Source organism: Herpailurus yagouaroundi, unplaced genomic scaffold (genome assembly GCF_014898765.1).
Source record: "Herpailurus yagouaroundi ecotype Mexico unplaced genomic scaffold, PumYag 186, whole genome shotgun sequence".
Taxonomy (NCBI): Eukaryota; Metazoa; Chordata; class Mammalia; order Carnivora; family Felidae; genus Herpailurus; species Herpailurus yagouaroundi.
In genome coordinates this window covers 10320982-10344699 of record NW_024412417.1, presented here as the reverse complement: position 1 = coordinate 10344699, position 23718 = coordinate 10320982, and the positions used below count along the sequence as shown (strand labels likewise).

Here is a 23718-nt window from a genome sequence, read left to right as displayed (position 1 = left end):
TGTTATAGAATAATTTATTGGTTCTTTGCCATCAGTTCTAGTATTTCTGTAATCTGGCAAAATTCTTCCATATAGTTTTCCCAAATGATATGTTCACCATTTTATTTTTTTTTAATTCTATTCTAAATGTGTATAATTTCTTCTTTAGCACTATTTTTTTGTTTTTAAGAATATTTTTATGTTCTGTTGATCTTTATTAAAATAACTATCTATGGATATGTAATATGAAAATTAACATTTTGAAACTGTATTGCTGCCTCAAAATAAGGTTATTTATCTCAAATTGTATTTGTAACCTGTCCCCTACTTTCTCTCACACTCCTTCTCCCTTTCCCCAATAAAAAAGTCATTGAAAACCCAGGTCTATCCTGGTGATTTCCCTTCTATTTACCAGAAATGTAGCAAACTCAGATATTTTCACTAGATCAAGATGCTATAAAAAAAGAAGTTAAAAGGTGTTTTATACATAGCATAGAAGTGAGACAGTATTTATTTTCTGAAACATATTTCCTTTATTACTGTTTCTCCATTGGAGATGATTATATTATTCAAAACATAATAAAGTAAAAAATAATGTAAAAGAAGTAACAGAATAGTAGCCCTCCTTTTGGGCCACTGATTGTGGCTGTCAGTTTATGAAGATTAATTAAAATTTGTATGTATTACCAAAATAATTTTATTTTCATATGTAATATAATCACCAATCTCTTATTTTTTATGAGAATTTTTAATTAATTAAAAAATTTTTAAAGTTTTTGTTTAAATTACAGTTAGTTAACATTCGTTTTGGATGTAAAATATAGTGATTCAGCATTTTTGTATAACACCCAGAGCTTATTACAAGTGCACTCCTTAATCCCCATCACCTGTTAAGCCATTGCCCCCCACCCACTTCCCCTCTAGTAACTGATCATCACCAACCTGTTAAAAAATTCTTTATCTTTTTCACTATCTAATCTACACTTCCTTTGGACAATTATACATACATATTTTTTTTAATTTTTTTTTAATGTTTATTTTTGAGAGAGAGAGGGAGGCAGGCTGCAAGCAGGGGGAGGAGCAGAGAGAGAGGAAGACACAGAATCAGAAGCAGGCTCCAGGCTCTGAACTGTCAGCACAGAGCCCGACGCGGGGCTCGAAACCACGAACTGTGAGATCACGACCTGAGCCGAAGTCCGTTGCTTAACCGACTGAGCCACCCAGGCACCCCTGGACAGTTATATTTTTAAATTTTTTTTAATGTTTATTTATTTTTGAGAGAGAGAGAGAAAGACAGAGTATGAGCGGGGAGAGGCAGAGAGAGAGGAGTCTGAATCAGGCTGCAGGCTCTGAGCTGTCTCACGGCTCAAACTTCTGAACCGTGAGATCATGACCCGAGCCAAAGTCAGATGCTTAACCAACTGAGCCATGCAGGAGCCCCTGGACAATTATATTTTTAAGGGTAATGTAATGTAGTTTTATTAACAGGATTGCATGTTTGTGTGTGCCTTAATGGTTTTCCAAAAGCAAGTAAGCCCAAAAACAAAATCTTTATTTCTAAAGCAGCTGGAATATTCTCTTTTCTTAATATATACATTTAATTTTAGTTGAAAGAACAATTGAAGCCTGTGATCCTGATTAGCATTTATGTGTTGTTTTAACATATTTTAGATATAATTCAGAGAAATCTTTGGAATTTACACCGTTGAATTTTACTTTTCCAGCACGCTTTTATCAAGAATGCAAAGCCTGTATCAATTTTAAGAGACCTGATCACAGAAGCTATGGAGATCAAAGCTAAAAGACATGAAGAGCAACAGCGAGAACTGGAAGAGGAAGAAGAAAATTCGGTTCGTAATTACCCTCAAAAAGTTGATTTTTTTCCTTCCAAGTCATTTTTCTATAAATTTGGGTTTTTTTTCTTTAAATATGTCAATAGCACTTATTTTATTATACAAGGAGATGTGTTTATTAAATTTCAAAATATATTTTGTTTGCATCAAATGTTTGCTATCCTTTCCTGATGTCTTAAGAATTTAGAGTATAGTATCTAGTATCTAGATGACACTCAGTGTCATATTTGGTCAATTTTGTGTCATATCTTCTAGAACTTTCTTTCAACTGGCTATCAATTATGCTGTAAATAAAGGGTACCACAGTAGAAGATGGGTTGCTAGAGAAAGCAGGAGGACCATATAAGAACCTACCCATTTATCCCATTTACTTTATATTCATGCATCAGTGCATCTTAATACCAAAATAATTATGTCTCACATTTTATAATGTTTAATGCTTATGTTCTTCACTAATGATGTTTTTCTTATTTCAAGTTATAATTTTTTTTCTGGTTTAAGATCCAGAGATGAATACCTCATGGTATTCAGATAGTTATAAAATCTGAAAGCACAAATATCATTTTATTTTTTTACTGATTGAAATGTCATTGATAATATCTGTATTTTCCCATAGACTTTTTTAATCTTATAGTTTTAATCGTCTACAAATAGTATTATTTTGCTAATTACATTTAGTTTTAGTTTCAGAGACTGGTTATCCAATTGGGATTTCTTTTGAAATTCTTTTACCCGTTTCACCAGTTATTAAAACTTGTATCATGTGGTAGCCAAGGACAAGGACAAATATGCATCTTTGCAGAGCTGATTTACGATCATATTTTTTAGATTTGCAACTACATCAGTTATTCATTTGGCAGTGACTGTGGACTGCCTTGTGAGACAGATGTTTTGAGCTTATATTCCAGATGTAAGATTTTTACTAATGAATTTGCCATTCAGAATTGTAAATAACATCTCTTTAAAGGTTTTTGTTTTTTTAATTTATTTACTTTGAGAGAGAGAGAGAGAGAGAGCGAGCATGAGTAGGGGAAGGACAGAGAGAGAGGAAGAGGGACAATCTCAAGCAGACTCCACACTGTGCAGAACCCAAGGCGGGGCTTGAACTCAAGAACCATGAGATCATGACCTGAGCCAAAATCAAGAGTCAGACACTTAACTGATTTAGCTACCCAGTGCCCCAAGTTTTTGTTTGTTTGTTTGTTTTGTTTTGTGTTTTGTTCCTTTGGGATTGTGTATCCATTCTATTAAAGTTAAGTAATATGGAATGAGGTAAAGACCTTGGTTCTTGCTTTCAAAGGGCTTTATAGCTCCCACCCTGGGTTCCTGTGTGATAATAGATAAAGTTACTGATTTTTCTCCAATTAACATTTGTAAATGTTAATTTTTTTCTAGATTTTTTTTTAAATTTTAAAAGTACTTTTGTCATATATTATTTCATGTGATCTTTAAAAAAAGGAAGATTGGGGCGCCTGGGTGGCGCAGTCGGTTAAGCGTCTGACTTCAGCCAGGTCGCGATCTCGCGATCTGTGAGTTCGAGCCCCGCGTCGGGCTCTGGGCTGATGGCTCGGAGCCTGGAGCCTGTTTCCGATTCTGTGTCTCCCTCTCTCTCTGCCCCTCCCCCGTTCATGCTCTGTCTCTCTCTGTCCCAAAAATAAATAAAACGTTGAAAAAAAATTAAAAAAAAAATTAAAAAAGGAAGATTGGTCATGTACTATATATGTTATTATCCCGTTTTGCAGATGAGGGAGATTGGGCTGGGAGAGAAGTGATTTACCAAAGTTCATAAAGCTAATGAGAAACCAAGAATAAAACTAGGTCTTGTACTTGTATGCTCCCATGTTCATTCACTAATACTTTATGCTCACTTTTTAATCAAATGTTTATTACTTCAAAAATAAGCAACATTGGATTATCAAAGTTGTACAATTTCTGATAAGTTTATATTCACAAAAATGCGTGTTTTTTGCCCTTATGTGGTGGTACCCATCTGCCTTTCTTTCACCTTGTGCAGTTTTCTTATGGGTGCTGGGCTGGTGGACTGCCTCCAATTATCTGTCAGTGGACAAGTGATTGTTTTGCTTAGTTCTGTCTTCCTGTACTTAACTGTAGACCAGTTTCCACTTTTGATGGATAGGGAAACATTGATTACTCCAGGGCTTACCAGTTTTTACTGGTTTTAAGACCTTATGCTAGTCACTTAGGTTACTTTCTGCCACTTGAGTGATCTCTTTCTTCATTTTCTTCTTCTCCACTGAGCTCCAGCCACATTGATCTTCTTTCAAATTTTTTATTTTTAATGTGCCAGAAACCTTTCCTCCCTCTGCTTGAAACATTCTTCTTCCCAAGAACTCAAGTCACTTGGTTCTTCTCACCTTTTGAGGCTCAGCTTTAAATATCGTGTGTCCCAAAACTTAGCAGCCTACCACAATACACATTTATTATTTCATGGTATCTGTAGATCAGTTATTTCAGAAGTGGCTTAGTTAGATGATTTTCAGGGTTTCTCATGAGGTTGCAGTCTAAGTGTTAGTGAGAACTGCAGTCAACTGAAGGCTTGACAAGAACTGGAGTTCTAAGGTAGCTCACCCATGTGGCTGTCCTGGGGCTGCTTCAGTTCCTCGCTGTGTGGACTCTCTCTAGGGCTACTTGAGAGTCTTCACAGCATGGAAACTGGTTTCTCTCAGAGGAAGTGATCCAAGAGAAAGAACAGGGAGGAAATCTCAATGCTTTTTATGACCTAGTCTTGGGAGTTACATACTGTCACTTCTGCCACATTCTGTTTGTTAAGAGAAGTTACTGGTCATAGAAATGGTGGAGTAGGGAGCTCTAAGAATCTGTGCCTCCACAGAAACAGCCATTAAGTTGGAAAAAAATCAACTGACAAATCAACTTTTTCAAAACACTGAAATCGAATAAAAAAACTTACAGCAACCAGGACAGTGCTTACTGAAGAAGGAGGCTGCTAAATTTTGGTTAGATAGTGTTGTGGCATTTTTGTCTATATGCCTGCCATCCCCCATTTTCTATTTCTTTTTCTTAAAAAAATTTTCTTTTTAATGTTAACTTTTGTTGAGAGACAGAGTGTGAGTGGGGGCAGGGCAGAGAGAGAGGGAGACACAGAATCTGAAGCAGGCTCCAGGCTCTGAGCTGTCAGCACAGAGCCCGACGCGGGGCTCGAACTTGCAGACCGCGAGATCATGACCTGAGCCGAAGTCCGACGCTTAACCAACGGCGCCACCCAGCCCCACCCCCGCCCGCCCCCCCCCAGCCCCCATATTGTAGCTCAGCAGCAGCCGTGGGAACAGCAGTGGAGAGAGATGGTAGGGGAGAGCAATAAGAAGCTTGTGCTCAAAAAATTGTGGCTTTGCATTTTGACCTGTCTGGTGGTTCCCTGAGGGACCAGCACAGAGGCTTGCCTTTGTTTTGGCTCTGTTGAACTAGAGCAGCTTCCTGGATGGTGTCTGTAAAAAACAGCTAAATTTAGTAGAGCTAATAAACAATTTCAGCACAGTTGGAAGGTATAAAATCAACATACAAAAATCAGTTATGTTTTTATGTACCAGCAATAAGTGACGGAAAAAGGAAATTAAATAAACACTTCTATTTACCATAGTATCCAAAAGAATGAAATATTTGATAATAAATTTAAAAAAATTTTTAATGTTTATTTTGAGAGAGAGAGAGAGAGAGAGAGCAGGAGCGAGGGAGGGGCAGAAAGAGAGGGAGACACAGAATCAGAAGCAGTCTCCAGGCTCTGAGCTGTCAGCACAGAGTCCAGTGTAGGGCTTGAACTCACAGACTGCGAGATCATGATTTGAGCCAAAGTCAGATCCTTAACTGACTGAGACACCCAGGTGCCCCACCTGAGAATAAATTTAAGCAAGGAGGTAAAAGACTTGTAGAGTGAAAAGTACAAAACATTGCTGAAAGAAATTAAAGAGTACCTAAATCAATGGAAGGATATCCCGTATAAATGGGTTGGAGGACTTACTATTGTTAAGATAACAGTATTCCCCAAAGTGATTCGCAGATTAATCCAGTCCCTATCAAGATATCAGTGGTCCTTTTTGCAAAATGCGAAAACCTATCCTCAAATTCAGATGGATCAAAGGGACCCCAAATAGCTAAAACAGTATTGAAAAAGAAGAACAAAGTTGGAGTACTCACTTCCCAATTTCAATACTTAGCATAATGCTGTAGTAATCAAATGTGATACTGGCATAAGGATAGACATATAGACCAATGGATTAGAATCGAGAGTCCAGAAAAACCCATATGTCCATGGCCAATTGATTTTCAACAAAGGTGTGGAGACTCTTTGGTGGAAAAAGAACCATCTCTTTAACAAATGGTAGTGGGACAACTGGATAGCCATGTAAAAAAGTGAACTTGGACCCCTACCTTTCATCATATACAAAGGCCTTTTAATATAAGATCTAATTGGATGGATCAGCAAACCAAATATAAGAGCTAAAATGTTAAAACTCTTAGGAGAAAACAAGTAATCTACCTGACTTTGGATTTGGCAGTGGATTCTTAGAAAACCAAATCACAAGTAATAAAGAAAAAAAATAGAAAAATTGAAATTTATCAAAATTTAAAACTATATATCAAAGGATATCATCAAGATATGAAAAGACATGCTATGGAATGGGAGAAAATATTCATAAATTATATACCTGGTAAGGGTCTAGCATTGAAAATATATAAAGAACCGTGGCACCTCAACAACAAAAAGACCTAATTGAAAACTAAGGAAAGAATTTAAGCAGGCATTTCTCCAAAATTACACAGATGGCCAACAAGCACATGAAATGAGGGTCAGCAACATTAGTCATTAGGGAAATGCAAGTCAAATTCACCATGAGATGTTGCTTCACACTAACTAGGTGTGCTGTGATTAAACAAAAGCCAGGAAAATAACCACTGTTGATAAGGATATGGAGAAATTGGAACCCTCATACATTGCTGATGGAAATGTGAAATGGTACAGCTGCTGTGGAAAATAGTTTGGTAGTTACTTAAAACATTAGACATAGAATTACCATATGATCTAGCAATTCCACTTCTAAGTATATATCCAGAAGAATTGAAAACAGGTACTCAAATAAATACTTGTACATGAATGTTCCCAATACCATTCACAGTAGACAAAAGTAGGTCAATTGTGGTATATACACACAATGGAGTTTTAGCCATAAAAAGAAATAAAATAGGGATACATGCTACAGCATGGAAACCTTATACCAAGTGAAAGAAGCCACACATAAAAAGTCATGTTGTATCATATGAATGATCTGAAACAGGTAAATCTTTAGAAACAAAAATCAGATTAGTGCTTGCCAGAGACTGGCCAGGGGGTGGAGGAGGGGGCAGGGAAGTAGGGGAGATGGGGAATGATTGCTTGATGAGTGAAGTGTTTTTTGGGGTGGGGGGGTGATGAAAATATTTTGATACCTGATCAAGATAATGGTTGAACAACCTTGTGAATGCACTAAATGCCACTGATTGTACACTTTAAAATATTTTTATGTTACTTGAAGTTCACCTCAATTAAAAAATAAAAACAAGTCACTTAGTCTGCCCCACACTTAAGCAGAGAATTAGACCCTACCTTTTCAGGGAGAATTTCAGGGAATTTATGGGCATGTTTTAAACTAATACAAAGTGTCCTTTGGCTACGAATTATTTACATTCTTTGCCCATGTGGAATATACTTACTACTTCTTGATAACTGTCTCTTCTTCACTCTGAGTATTATCCCTTTACATTATCAGTTCCCAGTTCAGTATTTTGTCTTCTAGATCACATTTGGAAAGAGATGAGAATCCTTCAGTCTAGCTTATCTCAGTTTGAAGACTGGCAAACTAAAGGTTAGTTATCTGCCCCCCACATACCCAAAATACAGTGCTGGGTCAGGCATTAGACTATCACTATAGACGGTTGTTTTCAAAGAGTGAGGACAGGAGGCACAATAATTAGCAGTCCATGGCAATTTTGGAATCCAGCCAAGAAAGTGTTAGAAGTTCTATTTGATTATTTCAGTTCTATTCCGGCCCTGTTTCTCAATGACTCTTTGCTGTGCCCTCTGAGTTCTTGCTTCTGTTCTCTGTGTCTTCCTTCCTTTTTCATAGGAAGACAGCCTATGTTTTGAACTAAATCATTTTCTCAGCCCCTTCCTGCCTGTAGAAGTTTGAGACTCCAGAATCCTCTTTTCATTTTGTGCTTTGTCCTAGTGAGACCATGCTGGTGGTGTTTCTGCCAAAAAACAACTGTGTGGGCACCCTATAAATCTTATTGTGGTTCACTCCATTAGACCAGGCGACACCCCTACATTTTGTTGAAATAATTGCTTCTTTACTGTGGTGTCTCCTAAGGCTGCTACGGGACAATGCCTTTAAGCTTCATAAAAGCCCTATTACGTATTTAGCTCTTTCTGAAGTCTTAGTAAAGGATTTTAAGGTCACCGATGCAGCTTGATTTTTAGACAATTTTTTCTGAAGGTGCCTTGGATTTGATGTTTGCTTGGAAGCTTTTTCATAATTGTAGCATTGTTTACTGTCTGTAGAGGCTAGGGACTTACTAAACCAACGAGTCCTGATTCCTTTTTTAGTTACTCTTTCTTAAGCTTTTCTCTCTCCTTGTGCATTTTGTTATAAGCAGTAAAAAGAAACCAGGCATCACCTTAACACTCTGCCTAGAAATCTCCTTAGCTAGATGATATACCCAGTTTAACAGGTACATTTTTTACTTCCTGGTTACTGTAGATGACAGTGTCTTAAATTTTCTGCCACAGTGTAATAAGAATATCTTTTCTTCAAGATTCCAGACATTTATCTTCCCTTCCTCCTTAATGATGATCAGTCTTCTAACAGCCTTTCATGGCTCTGTGGGCTGGTTCTAATAGTCTCTTCAAAGTGCTTCCAGCTTCTACTCACTGTACTGCTCCAAAGCCATCCCATCGATTTAGGTATATGTTACTGAGTCCTGTCCACAGTCAGGGTGAGGGGAATTAGGTTCCACCCTTCGAGGGGAGTACTCCCAAAGTATTGTGGACAAATTAAAAATCACATCAGGTTTTTGGTTGTTGTTGTTGTTGTTGTTGTTGTTTTTCAGATAATCCTTAATTCTTTGGAACCGACCTAGCATTTCTGAGTAAAATTATTATGTTCTTTTTGTTGTTTTTAATTGGAATCATAAGAAAAAATTTAAAGTCTTAACAGAGTCCTAGTTTGAACAGTATTCACGTGCTTTGCTTTCGATTATGTTCTCAGGGAGTCGCTTCCATCTTGAGATCATTTGTCAGTTTTCCCCCCAATACAGTATACACACATGCGCACAAGAGCAGTGATAATGGATCTGAATTCCTCCTACACAGGTAAAAGTGTATCTCTACGTTGCCAACATTTTTAGCAAATTTTTAAATCGGTAGTCATTTTCTCTCAGAAACATCCACATTGAAGGCTCAAAGTCTTTCATAGTTTGTCTTTATACTGTACATTCTTTTGGGATTCTCTTGCAGATTGGCTTAAAATTGGATTACATATACAGTTTTAAAATAAGACAGCTGAATACTCATAGAACTACTGTCTCTTGATGTTCAAGGCCAAATTACATCCTTGAAGCAATACTGTATTTTTCATAAAAGTGGAATATATTTACAAAATTTGCATTCATTTCTGACAAAGTCAACCCAAAGTTTGATATAGGTTATCTATATAAATTGCAGGCATATAAGACTTTTCTTATTCAGGTTATACTAACTTATCTATAGCATTCAAGATGTAAGCATGCATTTTGGCAGTTTATTAATTATACAACAAACACTATACATTCCATGTAGTTCTTAATCTCTAATTAACCAGTGATTTTTATAAAGCTGGTTTTAAGTTAGCTCGTATGGTTTACTGAACTATTATACAGGCACTTGAATGAATGTTTAAATATTTATACAGTAAAAGAGTTGGTGCTTACTGTTTTCAAGTAAGAGAACAAAGCAAACACTCCACACATGATATGTTGGATGATGACTTAAAAATGGAATGGATGGTGTTAACAATAGAATTTGTGAGATAAGGTCCAGAAGGCACCATTGACAAGCAGTTATTTTTAAAGTAGATTACAAGATTGATAAGGAGTTTACAAGAGTTGCTTTGTCACTGGAGTTTAGGCATTTCTCATGTAGATCACAGTGTTAAGTAAAATACAAGGAGTTGAACAGATATAGAAGAATGTTACATTAAGTGAAATGTTGAGTAAAAAATGGGATACTTCTTGATGTTACATGTGTGTATATATTGTATGCACGTATCAGGCCCTTTTTTTTCACTTCCATCTAAAGAAAGGTGTTGTTGTATTTCATGTTAGTTTGGTAATGACTCAAAGAAAGAGATTTTGCCTATCAATTGGCCTGAGACTATATCCTAGAGGTTCTGTTTTTGGAAAAGAAATGGGGACTTTCTGGTGATTTCCTTATGGTTCGAACTCTAAGCTTGTCAGGCTGTGGTCCTTAATGTCTGTTAATTAAGAGAAATGCAGGGGTGCTTTGGAAAATTCACTCTCCTACAGATGATGATACAGCCTCCACCTGAGCATTTCTCAGAAGCTTCCTCCCTCTCCCTGCCCCTGTTTAATAAGGGAACTTCAAATCAGTCTACTTCTTGAGAACCTTTTGAACTAGGTAAAGAATAGGGGCGCCTGGGTGGGTCAGTTGGTTGAGCGTCTGACTTCGGCTCAGGTCATGATCTCACAGCTTGTGAGTTTGAACCCCGCATCAGGCTCTGTGCTGGCAGCTCAGAGCCTGGTGCCTGCTTCAAATTCTGTGCCTCCCTCTCTCTCTGCCCCAACCCACTTGCATTCTGTATCTGTCTCTCTCAAAAATAAATAAACACTAAAAAAAAAAATTAAAAAAAAAATAGAACAGCAGCATCCACTTTAGTCAGTCCAGAAGCCTATAATGTACCTAGTTGGTTAAACAGGGTGGGGGTGGGAGATAGAATTTATCTAAGAGTAAGAAGACATTCGGCTTGGAGTTAAGTCCTGATTCTGTTCACATATAACTCTGTGTCTTTGGGCAAGTTACTAACCTCTCCACTTTCACCATCTGTGTAAGGGTAATTAGTGATAGACCACACATAACTCATAGAGTTCCTGTGGGGATGTGATTTTTAAAAATACATATAAGCACTTAGAACAGTGTGTTATGCGTAGTATGCCCAATAAAGTTTAGCTTTCATCTTTTCTAATGCTACTACTTGCCCCAGCAATAATGCTTATTAATTATAATATTTTAGCCATGTTTTTTTTTTGTTTTGTTTTTGTTATTGTTTGGTTTGTTCAGGTTTTGGTTTCTTTGGGAGTAGTTGTTGCTGCTGCTGGTTTTGCTCCTCAAAGGGCCACCAAGATAATGTCACTGATCAGATTTGAACCAATATTTATATTCACAATTTCTTTTTAAGTATTGTAAGATGAATTTTAAGTGGCCAGATCTGTTTGGAAGAATTGGGGGAGATTTTTGTAAAACTACTTTACGCTTATAAAAAATCTATTTGAAGAAAACCAGTAAATAAATTTATTGTCATTCCTTTGCTTCCTGAGAAGTAAATTAGATTTAGTAAGGAATAACTTGAGATTAAATTATTGATCAAAATTAAAATTCTTTAAAAGAATTAATCACTTGTTACTTCTCATTTTCCCCATACAATTAAATCACAGTTCTAAAAAACCCCTATACAGTGTTTACATAGTTATGACTATATAAATACTGTTTGCGGAGAAACGTCATAATATATTTTGGTTACGTGCTCTTTCTTTTTGTGATTTCTGGAACTAATAATTGTCTCAGTTTTTGTTACTGTCATTTATAGTTGTTGTTGTTTTTCTATGTACCTATCTAATTTTTTTTCAAATGTACATTCCTATGCTCTGTGTAGGAGCCATAGACTCTATGTTCAAACATAGATCATTCATTAATTTTGTACTTTTTTCAACTCCTTCTTTCCTGGCCCTCTCTCCTCCTGTAATCTGTATGACTGCTTTCTAGAGTCTGGAGCAGCTGTCACACTAAGACTTCCCTGCAACATCATCCTGGGAATTTCCTTTTGCTCTGTTCTGTAATGGATCCTCTGTTCCCTGGATCTTGTCTGTCTTATTTCCTCATTTTGATGGGCCCTATCTCCCAGGAGCTTCCAGACATTTGCAGTTGTTTTGTTTTGTTTTTCATACCTTGTATATCTGACCATGTCTTTATTCTACCTTTACCCATGAGAGATTGAGTATAAAATTCTGTATTGGAAATAATGTTCCCTTAAAATTTTGAAGGCTTTGTTCTGTTTTCTAACTCAGCACAAGACAAATGACAGTCCAATACCTGATCTGTTAGGTGTTTTATGGAAGATTTTTAGGTCTTCACTTTTCCCTTTTCTTTAAAACTTCCATGGTGCTGTGCCTTGTAGATATTTTTTCATTCATTGTGTGGAGTGTCTTTTGGCCCTTTTAATTTGGAAATACTCTTAAGTGCTGTGTAATTTTATTTTTGCTTTTTCACGATACTTTTATCTCATTACTTCTCTCTGTTCTTGTGCATTTTCTCACTCTGGAACTGTGCTTTTGTTTGTTTATTGGACTTCTTATCATTCAGTAATTTTTCTGTTTTTTTTTTTTTCTCTTTTTGTTTTTTCTTAGAGGTCTCCTCAAGTTTATCTTCTAAACTTATTTTTTCCCCATGTCAAATATTTAATTTCTAAGATGATCTCCTCTTCTTCATTGTTATTATCACTTTGAATTTTCTTTTGCTTCCTACCTTGTCTATGTTTCCTTTGTTTTGATCTGTGACTTTTCATTTTATGGACTTTCTTCAAAGGTCTAGTGATTATATTTGATATAAGCACTAAAATTGCCTACTGGAAACTCAGTGTGTAAGAGTGAACCTTACTATAAAAGATGTTAGGATCCATTGTTCTGGGGCCTGAATTTGCTTGCTTTTTGTGACTTCTATGAAGTATTAGATTTCTTTGGTCTGCTGAATTAGCTATTACTTATATATTTATCTGCTTTCTAGCTTCCAAATTTGGGGACATGTCCTGTTTGCTGCTTTCGCCTTTCCCTTGATCTTTATGAGTTTATCCTTTTCTGTGCCTTTATTGTAATTTTGGAAGAGTTTTGGGAGGGATAGGCATAAACTCATGTGTTCAATCATCCATTTTAATGGAAACTCTTACAACTTGTCATTTCTTGGGTGTTCTGAATTCTTAATTTGAAATACTGAGTTTTTAATATGATATTTAATATGTATTAATATATAAAACACTTCATATGTTATAATGATTATAAATTCCTTGAGTACTCATAGATTAGCATGATTCAAAAAAAAATTATGGTCTATTCAATTCTGGCTTATTCTGAATAGTTTGTAAATCAAAGTGATCCAAGAAGGGAAGGGAAACTTCTAAAAGGTAACATTACACAAAATCAGGGTAATTTAAGGCAAGTTAGTAGTTGATAAGAATAGAAGTAAATGGATATTTGTCTTTTTTTTGAACCACATGTCTTTTACACCCGGTTTTCTTTAGATGATAGACTAAAGGTATAGTCTTGGACCCATTAGCTCCCAGCGTTTGACAATAATTATAGACTAATGAACCATTATGTGATTGCTGCTATGTTTGTCTTAACATTTATATCTGTGAAGTTGAGGTTGTTGTTTTATAACCTCTTCTAATTTTCACTTATAACTTACCTTAGTTATCTGCGGCCATTTTTTTTTTTTTTAATTTGCTCCAATTTAGGAGATTCATTTTAGCTAATACCTGCTAGTTATAGTTCTGGACTGGTTACCTTTTAGGGTATGCCAGGAGGTTTTGGGTGGATATTTTGATATCCTAGCTGTTTTCATTTTCATTGAAGTTTTCCCCACTCTTTTTCCTCCTTTGTGATTATTTCAAAGATGAATGGTCTTTTCAGCATGGTGGGAGATCTGTACTGCCAAGTTTTATTTCTGCATTTATTTTATCTTTAAAAAAATTTTTTTTAAGTTTATTTATTTTGAGAGAGAGAGTATCCCACGCAGGCTCCGCACTATCAGAGCAGAGCCCGATGTGAAGCCCGAACTCATGAACCATAAGATCATGACCTGAGCTGAAACCAAGAGCTGGACGCTTAACTTACTGAACCACCCAGACGCCCCTCTGCATTTATTTTTATCTTGGAAGACTGTATTTTGTGACAGCCTTTATAGTAGCTATCTTTAGCCCTGACCCTGGATTGGTCCTTATCCAGTGACTGGGTTAATGTAACACAGAGCCATTTTGGCCCTAGACCATTGGAAAATTTTATAAAGCTAAATTTTGAAATACTGTAGATTGAATTCTTTTCCTAATTTTAAAAATCTAGAGCTGTGAAATTCACCATACTGAGTTGCTACAGTATAAGAGTCATTTACATTTGATATTCAGTATTAATGCTTGAACTCATTGTGGATCCTGCTTTTTCCATTCTCAGTGAGTGCAATTTCCCAAGAATTTATGAGTTATACCAATATCAACTTATAATTTTTCCAAATTTAATTTTCTTCTACACAGTTCAGCTTACTACAGATGGAGAAAAATTTGTGGCCTAAAATTAAATAGATATTTCCATCAACCCTCAATGTGACTTTTGAAGGGGAAACAGTTTATGATAACCATTTCAAGATATGTTGTTTTTAAAAATTTTAGTTCTGTACACCTGTGTCCTGGGTAACTATTATAAACAACCTCTTTAAACATTTTTTTTATTCAAGAAATGTATGGGACACGATTGGAAATAGTGCCTTATGAAGTTGATTTTTATACCTATTATAGAAAAAGCTAGTCTGATGAGAATATATCCTGACAAATTGACATGTTTTGATAGGTGTTGAGGTAATTGTACAGATTTTAAAAATTAAACAAATTGCAAACAGAGATTTCTGCAGCAGGTTAATCCCAATATCAAGATTTTTGTGTTAGTTTAAGCATTGCTAAACATGACAAAGATTTTTTTTTTTGGCATTTATGAGCATGTGATATAAATTTGGTGCTGAGGTGGATCAACTGTATAACATAATGAAAAAGAATTTGTTTTTTAGATGTTATTGGAATATATTTCTAAATCTGTAGTGTGAGTTGATTAAATAACATAACTATATTTGTTCACATTTAGTGTAAATACTGAAATTGCCTATAGAGTGTCCACTTTTTAAAGAGTGTCTGCTAATAGAGTTGTTCTTTCTAATCAGTAGAACTTTAAAAATATAGTATTTTGTTGTCACCAAAGAACATGAATGGTAGAGCATAATCAGAAATATGTGGATTATTTCTGTCATATAAGAATTGAAAAATCCGGTAAAGGATGCCATTTTTAAAATAGGACAGGCCTGTATGCGTTCTTTTTTTTTTTTAAACAGAATGTACATATTGAAGTTTGCTAAATACATATTTCTTGTTATATCGCAATATCACAAATACATTCTGTCAACATGACTACCTGGCTGAAGTAGTGTTTATCAGGTTTCCTCACAATATTATTCTTTTCCCCTTTCCATATTTCACACTTTGGAACGAAATCACACTATACAGCCCACACTTAAGAGAGTTATGCCCTTCCTTTTTGAGGGCATAATGTCTACATAAATTATATGGAATTCTTCTACACAGGAGATTTGTCTATTCTTCCCATTTATTCAGTAGTTTACATCAGTATTGATTCATGATTATTTAATTTACACTTTGCCTTTGAATATTTATTCATTTTGCTTTATTTATTTTGTTGCTCAAAGTGTTCCAGCTTTGGCTATTGAGAGCCTCTTCTAGTAGGTACCTTGGTCTCTTTGACATACCCCCATTATTGTGGATTTTTAAGGTGTTTTTGGTTTTGGGTTTTTTTTGTTTTTGAGAGAGACAGAGAGAGAGAGAGAGGGAGGGAGGACGGGCAGAGGGAGAGAGAAAGATTCCCAAGCAGGCTCCATGCTCAGCACAAAGCCTGAGGTGGGGCTAGATCCCACAGCCCTGGGATCATGACTTGAGCTGAAATCAAGAGTCAGGATGCTCACCCAACTGAGCTACCCAGGTGCCCCTGTTTTTGTTCTTTAAGTATTTTGTTACTCTCTGATACTATAAGATACTCCAGGTTCATCTTGTATGTTTCCTGCCACAGTCCTAGAATCTTAGGATCCTCATTCCTTCAATTAGAGAATGGTATTCAAACCCAAGACCTGGACTTGGTGTGCTTATTGCCACTGTGGGGTGTTATAGATCCTCTCAGCTGACAAAGCAAATGTATTCACTAACTTGTCTATACACACATACCTATAAACTATACATCTCTATATGTATGTGTGTATATATTTGTAGCTCTGTATATATCTCCCATCTGTATCAATAGTAAGCTAAACATGAATTCATACTGATATCTCTGACTCTAGTCCATTACTGCATGGATCATTCTCTTTGTCTCTCGTTGCTTATTTATTATTATTACTTTTTTTTAATTTTAACTTTTTTTTGAGAGAGAGAGAAAAAAATGGGGGAGGGGCAGAGAGCGTGGGAGACACAGACTCCAAAGCAGGCTCCATCTAGGTTCTGAGCTTTCAGCGCCCAATGTGGGGCTCAAACCCATGAACTGTGAGATCATGACCTGAGCCGAAGTCAGACACTTAACCAACCGAGCCACCCAGGCACCCCTCCCCTTCCTTGTTTATAACCACCTACTGCCACGGTGAGAAACCTGGCTCACATCATCTACCACTCCTTTGCTAAATGTTTCAATTCCTGTAAACATATATAGTGGTTTCAGAATTGTTAACCCATAGCCTCATGGCAAACAACTTTATCAATTAGAGCACAGTGCTTATGTAAAATTCTTTTTGTTTTTAGTCCTACAGACTTTACTCACTTCTGTGTTTACTTAGGTTAGTACCTTTTCTACCTACCTCCTTCAGTGAAGTTCTTTTATACATTTGTAATACAGTTAGATTGTGTGTATGTGCCACATTCTGCATTCCATTCTGGGATCTCTTGACCTCTTAACTGATTTTTAAAATTTGTGTACGTTAACATTAACTCCTTATGGTATAAATTTCTATGGGTTTTGACAGATGCGTGGTGGTACATATCCACCATTGCAGTGTCATACAGAATAGTTTCACCACCCTAAAAAAATCCCATGCTTCACATATTCAACTCTTCCTCTATCCCCAAACCCTTTGCAGTCACTCATCTGCAGTTAACTATCTATAGTTTTTTGCCTTTTCCATAACGACATATAATTGGAATCATACAGCATATAGCCTTTTCAGATGGGTTTCTTTCACTTAACAAAATGCATTTAAGATTCATCCATGTCTCTTTGTGGCTACCTAGTTCATGTTTTCACTGAATAGTATTCCATTGTGTAGATTTATCAGTTTGTTTATCCATTCACCTCCTCAAGGACATCTGGATTACTTCTAGTTTTTAGCAATTATGGATAAAGCTGCTACATACATTTGCATGCTGGCTTTTATGTGGATGTAAGTTTTCAAAATCAGTTGGGTAAATACCTAGGACCATAATTGCTGAATCTTACGGTACATTTAATTTTCTAGAAGTTGCCAAACTGTCCATTTTGTATTCTCACCAACAATGAATGAGAGTTTACATTGCTATGCATGTTCACCAGCATTTCATAGTAGTTAGTATTTTTGCATTTTAGCCATTCTAATAAGTGTTTAGTGCTGTTTCAGTGCTAGTTTGCAATTCCCAATGATGGAGATGTTGGGCATTTTTTATATGTTTATTTGCCAATTATATATATCTTCTTTGATAAAGTGTCTGTTCAGTACTTTCCCCCACTTTTAAAATTGTTTTGTGTCATTTGTTCTCTTATTGTTTTTTAAAAAAATTTTTAAAAAGTATTCAGTTTTGAGTGAGCACAAGCGGGAGAGGGGTAGACAGAGGGGGACAGAAGGTCTGAAGTGGGCTCTGTTAGAAGTGAGCCCAATGTCTGGCTTGAACTAACAAACTGTGAGATCGTGACTTGAGCACAAGTTGTATGTTCAACCGACTGAGCCACCCAGGCTCCCCAAAATAGGCTATTATTTTCTTCTCTTTTTTTTTTTGTTCTCTTATTACTAATTTTTAAGAGTTCTTTGTGTATATTAGACACAAGTCTTATTTAAAAATATGTGTTTTGAAAATATTTTTTCCCAGTCTATAGTTTGTCTTTGTATTCTCTTAACAGTGTCTTTCACAGAAGAGAACTTTTTAGTTTTAATATCCTCTATCAGTTTTTTTTCATGGATCTTCCTTTTAGTGTTTTATCTATAAACTCCCCACCAAACTCCAGGTCACATAAACTTTCTCCTGTGTTTTCTTCCAGAAGTTTTCTAGATTTACGTATTATATTAAGGTCTATGATCTTTTTGGAGTTATTTTTTGTGAAAGCCATAAGGTCTGTATAAAGGTCCTTTTTTTTGACATGTGGTTGTCCAGTTGTTCTAGTACCTTTTGTTTAAAAGATTATCCTTTCTCCACTGAGTTGCCTTTGTGTCTTTTCACACATCAGTTGACAGTATTTTTGTGGGTTTGTTTCAGGGCTCTTTATTCTGTTGCACTGATATATCCATGGTATATATGTCTATTTGTTATCAAAATTATACTGTCTTGGGGCACCTGGGTAGCTCATTTGTTTACGTGTCTGACTCCTGGTTTGGGTTCGGGTCATGATCTCACAATTTGTGAGATCCAGCCCCACTTACGGCTCTGCAGATAGAGCGTACAGAGCCGAGCCTGCTTGGGATTCTCTCTCTCCCTTTTCCTCTCTCTGCCCCACCCCCGCTTGCACTCTCTCTCAAATAAACATTTAAAACATTATACTGTCTTGATTATAGTAGTTCTGTAGAAGTCTTAAAATTGGATACTGTGAACCTTCCAACTTTATTTTTCTTATTTAGTAGTGTGTTGGTTGTTTAGGTCTTTGCCTTTCCATATAAACTTTAGAATCATTTTGGCAACATTTACAAATTAGCTTGCTGGAATTTTTATTGGGATTTAATTGACTGTCTACACTAAGTTAGGAAGAAATGACATCTTAACAGTGTTGAGTCTTCAGTTCACAAACATGGAATGTCTTTCAGCTTATTTAGAACTTTGATTTCTTTCATCATTGCACACAAGAACACAAGATTCTGTACATATTTTGTTAGACCTAAGTGGGGTTGTTTTTTTTTGGGGGGGGGGGAGTACTATTAAAAATGTTTGGGTTTTGCGTGCCTGGATGGCTCAGTCTAAAACACCTGACTTTGGGGCTTCTGGGAAGATGGCGTAGGAGGACGCTGAGCTCACAGCGTCGTGTGAATCACTTAGATTCCACCCACACCTGCCTAAATAACCCAGAAAATCGCCAGAAGACTAGCAGAACAGATTCTGCGGAGGCAAGCATAGACGAGAGGCCCACGGAAGAGGGTAGGAAGGGCGGAGAGGTGGTACATGCTACACGGACTGGCAGGAGGGAGCCGGGGCAGAGGGGCGGCCCGCCGGCAAAGCAGAGCCCCCGAGTCTGGCTTGCAAAAGCGGAGGGGCCGGACAGAGTGAGTTCTGACAGCCAGTGGAACTTATCATCTGGAATGTTATAAGTCGACAGCTCTGCTCCCAGAGCGGGAGGGCTAGAGGACAGTGGGAGGGAGAGTTGTTGAGCCCCTGAGGACACGGCTCAGCTTGGCCGGGAACAAAGGCACTCGCCAGCGCCATCTCCCTTGCCCATCCCCCAGCCAAAATCCCAAAGGAAACCAGTTCCCAACAGAGAACTTGCTTGCACCGCGCAAACACTCAACACTGTGCTTCTGCGGATCCATCCCTCGGTGGGCCTGACTCCCTCCCGGTGCCGCAGGGCCCCTCACGAAGTGGATCTCCGAAGGAAAAGCAAGCTGAGTCTCCCTCTCCCGCCCCTGTGCACCTTGCCCATCTACCCCAGCTAATACGCCAGATCCCAGCACCACAATCCTGGCAGTGTGCAAGTAGCCCAGACGGGCCACGCCACCCCACAGTGAATCCCACCCATAGGAGAGGGGAAGACAAGGCACACACCAGTCTGACTGTGGCCCCAGCGGTGGGCTGGGGGCAGACATCAGGTCTGACTGCGGCCCCACCCACCAACGCAAGTTATTCAAGATAGCACAGGGGAAGTGCCCTGCAGTCCTGCACCACTCCAGGGACTATCCAAAATGATGAAACGGAAGAATTCCCTTCAAAAGAATCTCCAGGAAATAACAACAGCTAATGAACTGATCAAAAACAATTTAAACAATATAACAGAAAGTGAATTTAGAATAATAGTCATAAAATTAATCGCTGGGCTTGAAAACAGTATAAAGGACAGCAGAGAATCTATTGCTACAGAGATCAAGGGACTAAGGAACAGCCAGGAGGAGCTAAAAAATGCTATTAATGATCTGCAAAATAAAATGGAGACAACCACGGCTCGGATTGAAGAGGCAGAGGAGAGAATAGGTGCTCTAGAAGATAAAATTATGGGAAAAGAAGAAGCTGAGGAAAAGGGAGATAAAAAATCCAGGAGTACGAGGGGAAAATTAGAGAACTAAGTGATGCACTAAAGAGAAATAATCTACGCATAATTGGTATTCCAGAGGAGGAAGAGAGAGGGAAAGGTGCTGAAGGTGTACTTGAAGAAATAATACCTGAGAACTTCCTGGATCTGGGGAAGGAAAAAGGCATTGAAATCCAAGAGGCACAGAGAACTCCCTTCAGATGTAACTTGAATTGATCTTCTGCACGACATATCATAGTGAAACTGGCAAAATACAAGGATAAAGAGAAAATTCTGAAAGCAGCTAGGGATAAACGTGCTCTAACATATAAAGGGAGACCTATAAGACCCGTGACCAATCTCTCTTCTGAAAGTTGGCAGGCCAGAAAGGAATGGCAGGAGATCTTCAATGTGATGAACAGAAAAAAATATGCAGCCGAGAATCCTTTATCCAGCAAGTCTGTCATTTAGAATAGAAGGAGAGATAAAGGTCTTCCCAAACAAACAAAACCTGAAGGAATTCGTCACCACTAAACCAGCCCTACTAGAGATCCTAAGGGGGATCCTGTGAGACAAAGTACCAGAGACATCACTACAAGCATAAATCATACAGACATCACAATGACTCTAAACCCATATCTTTCTATAATAACACTGAATGTAAATGGATTAAATGCGCCAACTAAAAGACATAGGGTATCAGAATGGATAAAAAAACAAGACCCATCTATTTGCTGTCTACAAGAGACTCATTTCAGACCTGAGGACACCTTTAGATTGAGAGTGAGGGGATGGAGAACTGTTTATCATGCTACTGGAAGCCAAAAGAAAGCTGGAGTAGCCATACTTATATCAGACAAACTAGACTTTAAATTAAAGGCTGTAACAAGAGATGAAGAAGGGCATTATATAATAATCACAGGGTCTATCCATCAGGAAGAGCTAACAATTATAAATGTCTATGCACCGAATACGGGGGCCCCCAAATATATAAAACGATTGCTGACAAACATAAGCAACCTTATTGATAAGAATGTGGTAATTGCAGGGGACTTTAACACTCCACTTGCAGAAATGGATAGATCATCTAGACACACGGTCAATAAAGAAACAAGGGCTCTGAATGATACATTAGATCAGATGGACTTGACAGATATATTTAGAACTCTGCATCCCAAAGCAACAGAATATACTTTCTTCTCGAGTGCACATGGAACATTCTCCAAGATAGATCACATACTGGGTCACAAAACAGCCCTTCATAAGTGTACAAGAATTGAAATCATACCATGCATACTTTCAGACCACAATGCTATGCAGCTTGAAATCAACCACAGGAAAAAGTCTGGAAAACCTCCAAAAGAATGGAGGTTAAAGAACACCCTACTAAAGAACGAATGGGTCAACCAGGCAATTAGAGAAGAAATTTAAAAATATATGGAAACAAACGAAAATGAAAATACAACAATCCAAACGCTTTGGGATGCAGTGAAGGCAGTCCTGAGAGGAAAATACATTGCAATCCAGGCCTATCTCAAGAAACAAGAAAAATCCCAAATACAAAATGTAACAGCACACCTAAAGGAAATAGAAGCAGAACAGCAAAGACAGCCTAAACCCGGCAGAAGAAGGAAATAATAAAGATCAGAGCAGAAATAAACAATATAGAATCTAAAAAAACTGTAGAGCAGATCAACGAAACCAAGAGTTGGTTTTTTGAAAAAATAAACAAAATTGATAAACCTCTAGCCAGGCTTCTCAAAAAGAAAAGGGAGAGGACCCAAATAGATAAAATCATGAATGAAAATGGAATTATTACAACCAATCCCTCAGAGATACAAGCAATTATCAGGGAATACTGTGAAAAATTATATGCCAACAAACTGGACAACCTGGAAGAAATGGACAAATTCCTAAACACCCACACGCTTCCAAAAATCAGGAGGAAATAGAAAGCTTGAACAGACCCATAACCAGCGAAGAAATTGAATCAGTCATCAAAAATCTCCCAACAAATAAGAGTCCAGGACCAGATGGCTTCCCAGGGGAGTTCTACCAGACGTTTAAAGCAGAGATAATACCTATCCTTCTCAAGCTCTTCCAAAAAATAGAAAGGGAAGGAAAACTTCCAGACTCATTCTATGAAGCCAGTATTACTTTGATTCCTAAACCAGACAGAGACCCAGCAAAAAAAAGAGAACTACAGGCCAATATCCCTGATGAATATGGATGCAAAAATTCTCAATAAGATACTAGCAAATCGAATTCAACAGCATATAAAAAGAATTATTCACCATGATCAAGTGGGATTCATTCCTGATATGCAGGGCTGGATCAACATTTGCAAATCAATCAACGTGTACATCACATCAATAAAAGAAAAGATAAGAACCATATGATCCTGTCAATCCATGCAGAAAAGGCATTTGACAAAATTCAGCAACATTTCTTAATAAAAACCCTCGAGAAAGTCGGGATAGAAGGAACATACTTAAACATCATAAAAGCCATTTATGAAAAGCCCACAGCTAACATCATCCTCAATGGGGGAAAACGGAGAGCTTTTTCCCTGAGATCAGGAACACGACAGGGATGCCCACTCTCACCGCTGTTGTTTAACATAGTGTTGGAAGTTCTAGCATCAGCAATCAGACAACAAAAGGAAATCAAAGGCATCAAAATTGGCAAAGATGAAGTCAAGCTTTCACTTTTTGCAGATGACATCATATTATACGTGGAAAATCTGATAGATTCCACCAAAAGTCTGCTAGAACTGATACATGAATTCAGCAAAGTTGCAGGATACAAAATCAATGTATGAAATCAGTTGCATTCTTATACACTAACAATGAAGCAACAGAAAGACAAATAAAAAAACTGATCCCATTCACAATTGCACCAAGAAGCATAAAATACCTAGGAATAAACCTAACCAAAGATGTAAAGGATCTGTATGCTGAAAACTATAGAAAGCTTATGAAGGAAATTGAAGAGGTTATAAAGAAATGGAAAAACATTCCGTGCTCATGGTTTGGAAGAATAAATATTGTCAAAATGTCAATTCTATCCAAAGCTACCTACACATTCAATGCAATCCCAATCAAAATTGCACCAGCATTCTTCTCAAAACTAGAACAAGCAATCCTAAAATTCATATGGAACTACAAAAGGCCCCAAATAGCCAAAGTAATTTTGAAGAAGAAGACCAAAGCAGGAAGCATCACAATCCCAGACTTTAGCCTCTACTACAAAGCTGTCATCATCAAGACAGCATGGTATTGGCACAAAAACAGACACATAGACCAATGGAATAGAATAGAAACCCCAGAACTAGACCCACAAA

At 37.2% G+C, this 23718-nt stretch overlaps 1 protein-coding gene across 1 annotated transcript in view; it reads left to right on the top strand.

The window, feature by feature from the left end:
- Positions 1-23718, top strand: part of STK3 (serine/threonine kinase 3) — a 276517-nt gene that overhangs the window by 148164 nt on the left and 104635 nt on the right. Inside the window, exon 8 of the mRNA XM_040494088.1 lies at positions 1704-1829. Within this exon, the coding sequence (XP_040350022.1) occupies positions 1704-1829 (126 nt within the window). The remainder of the gene's footprint in view (positions 1-1703; positions 1830-23718) is intronic.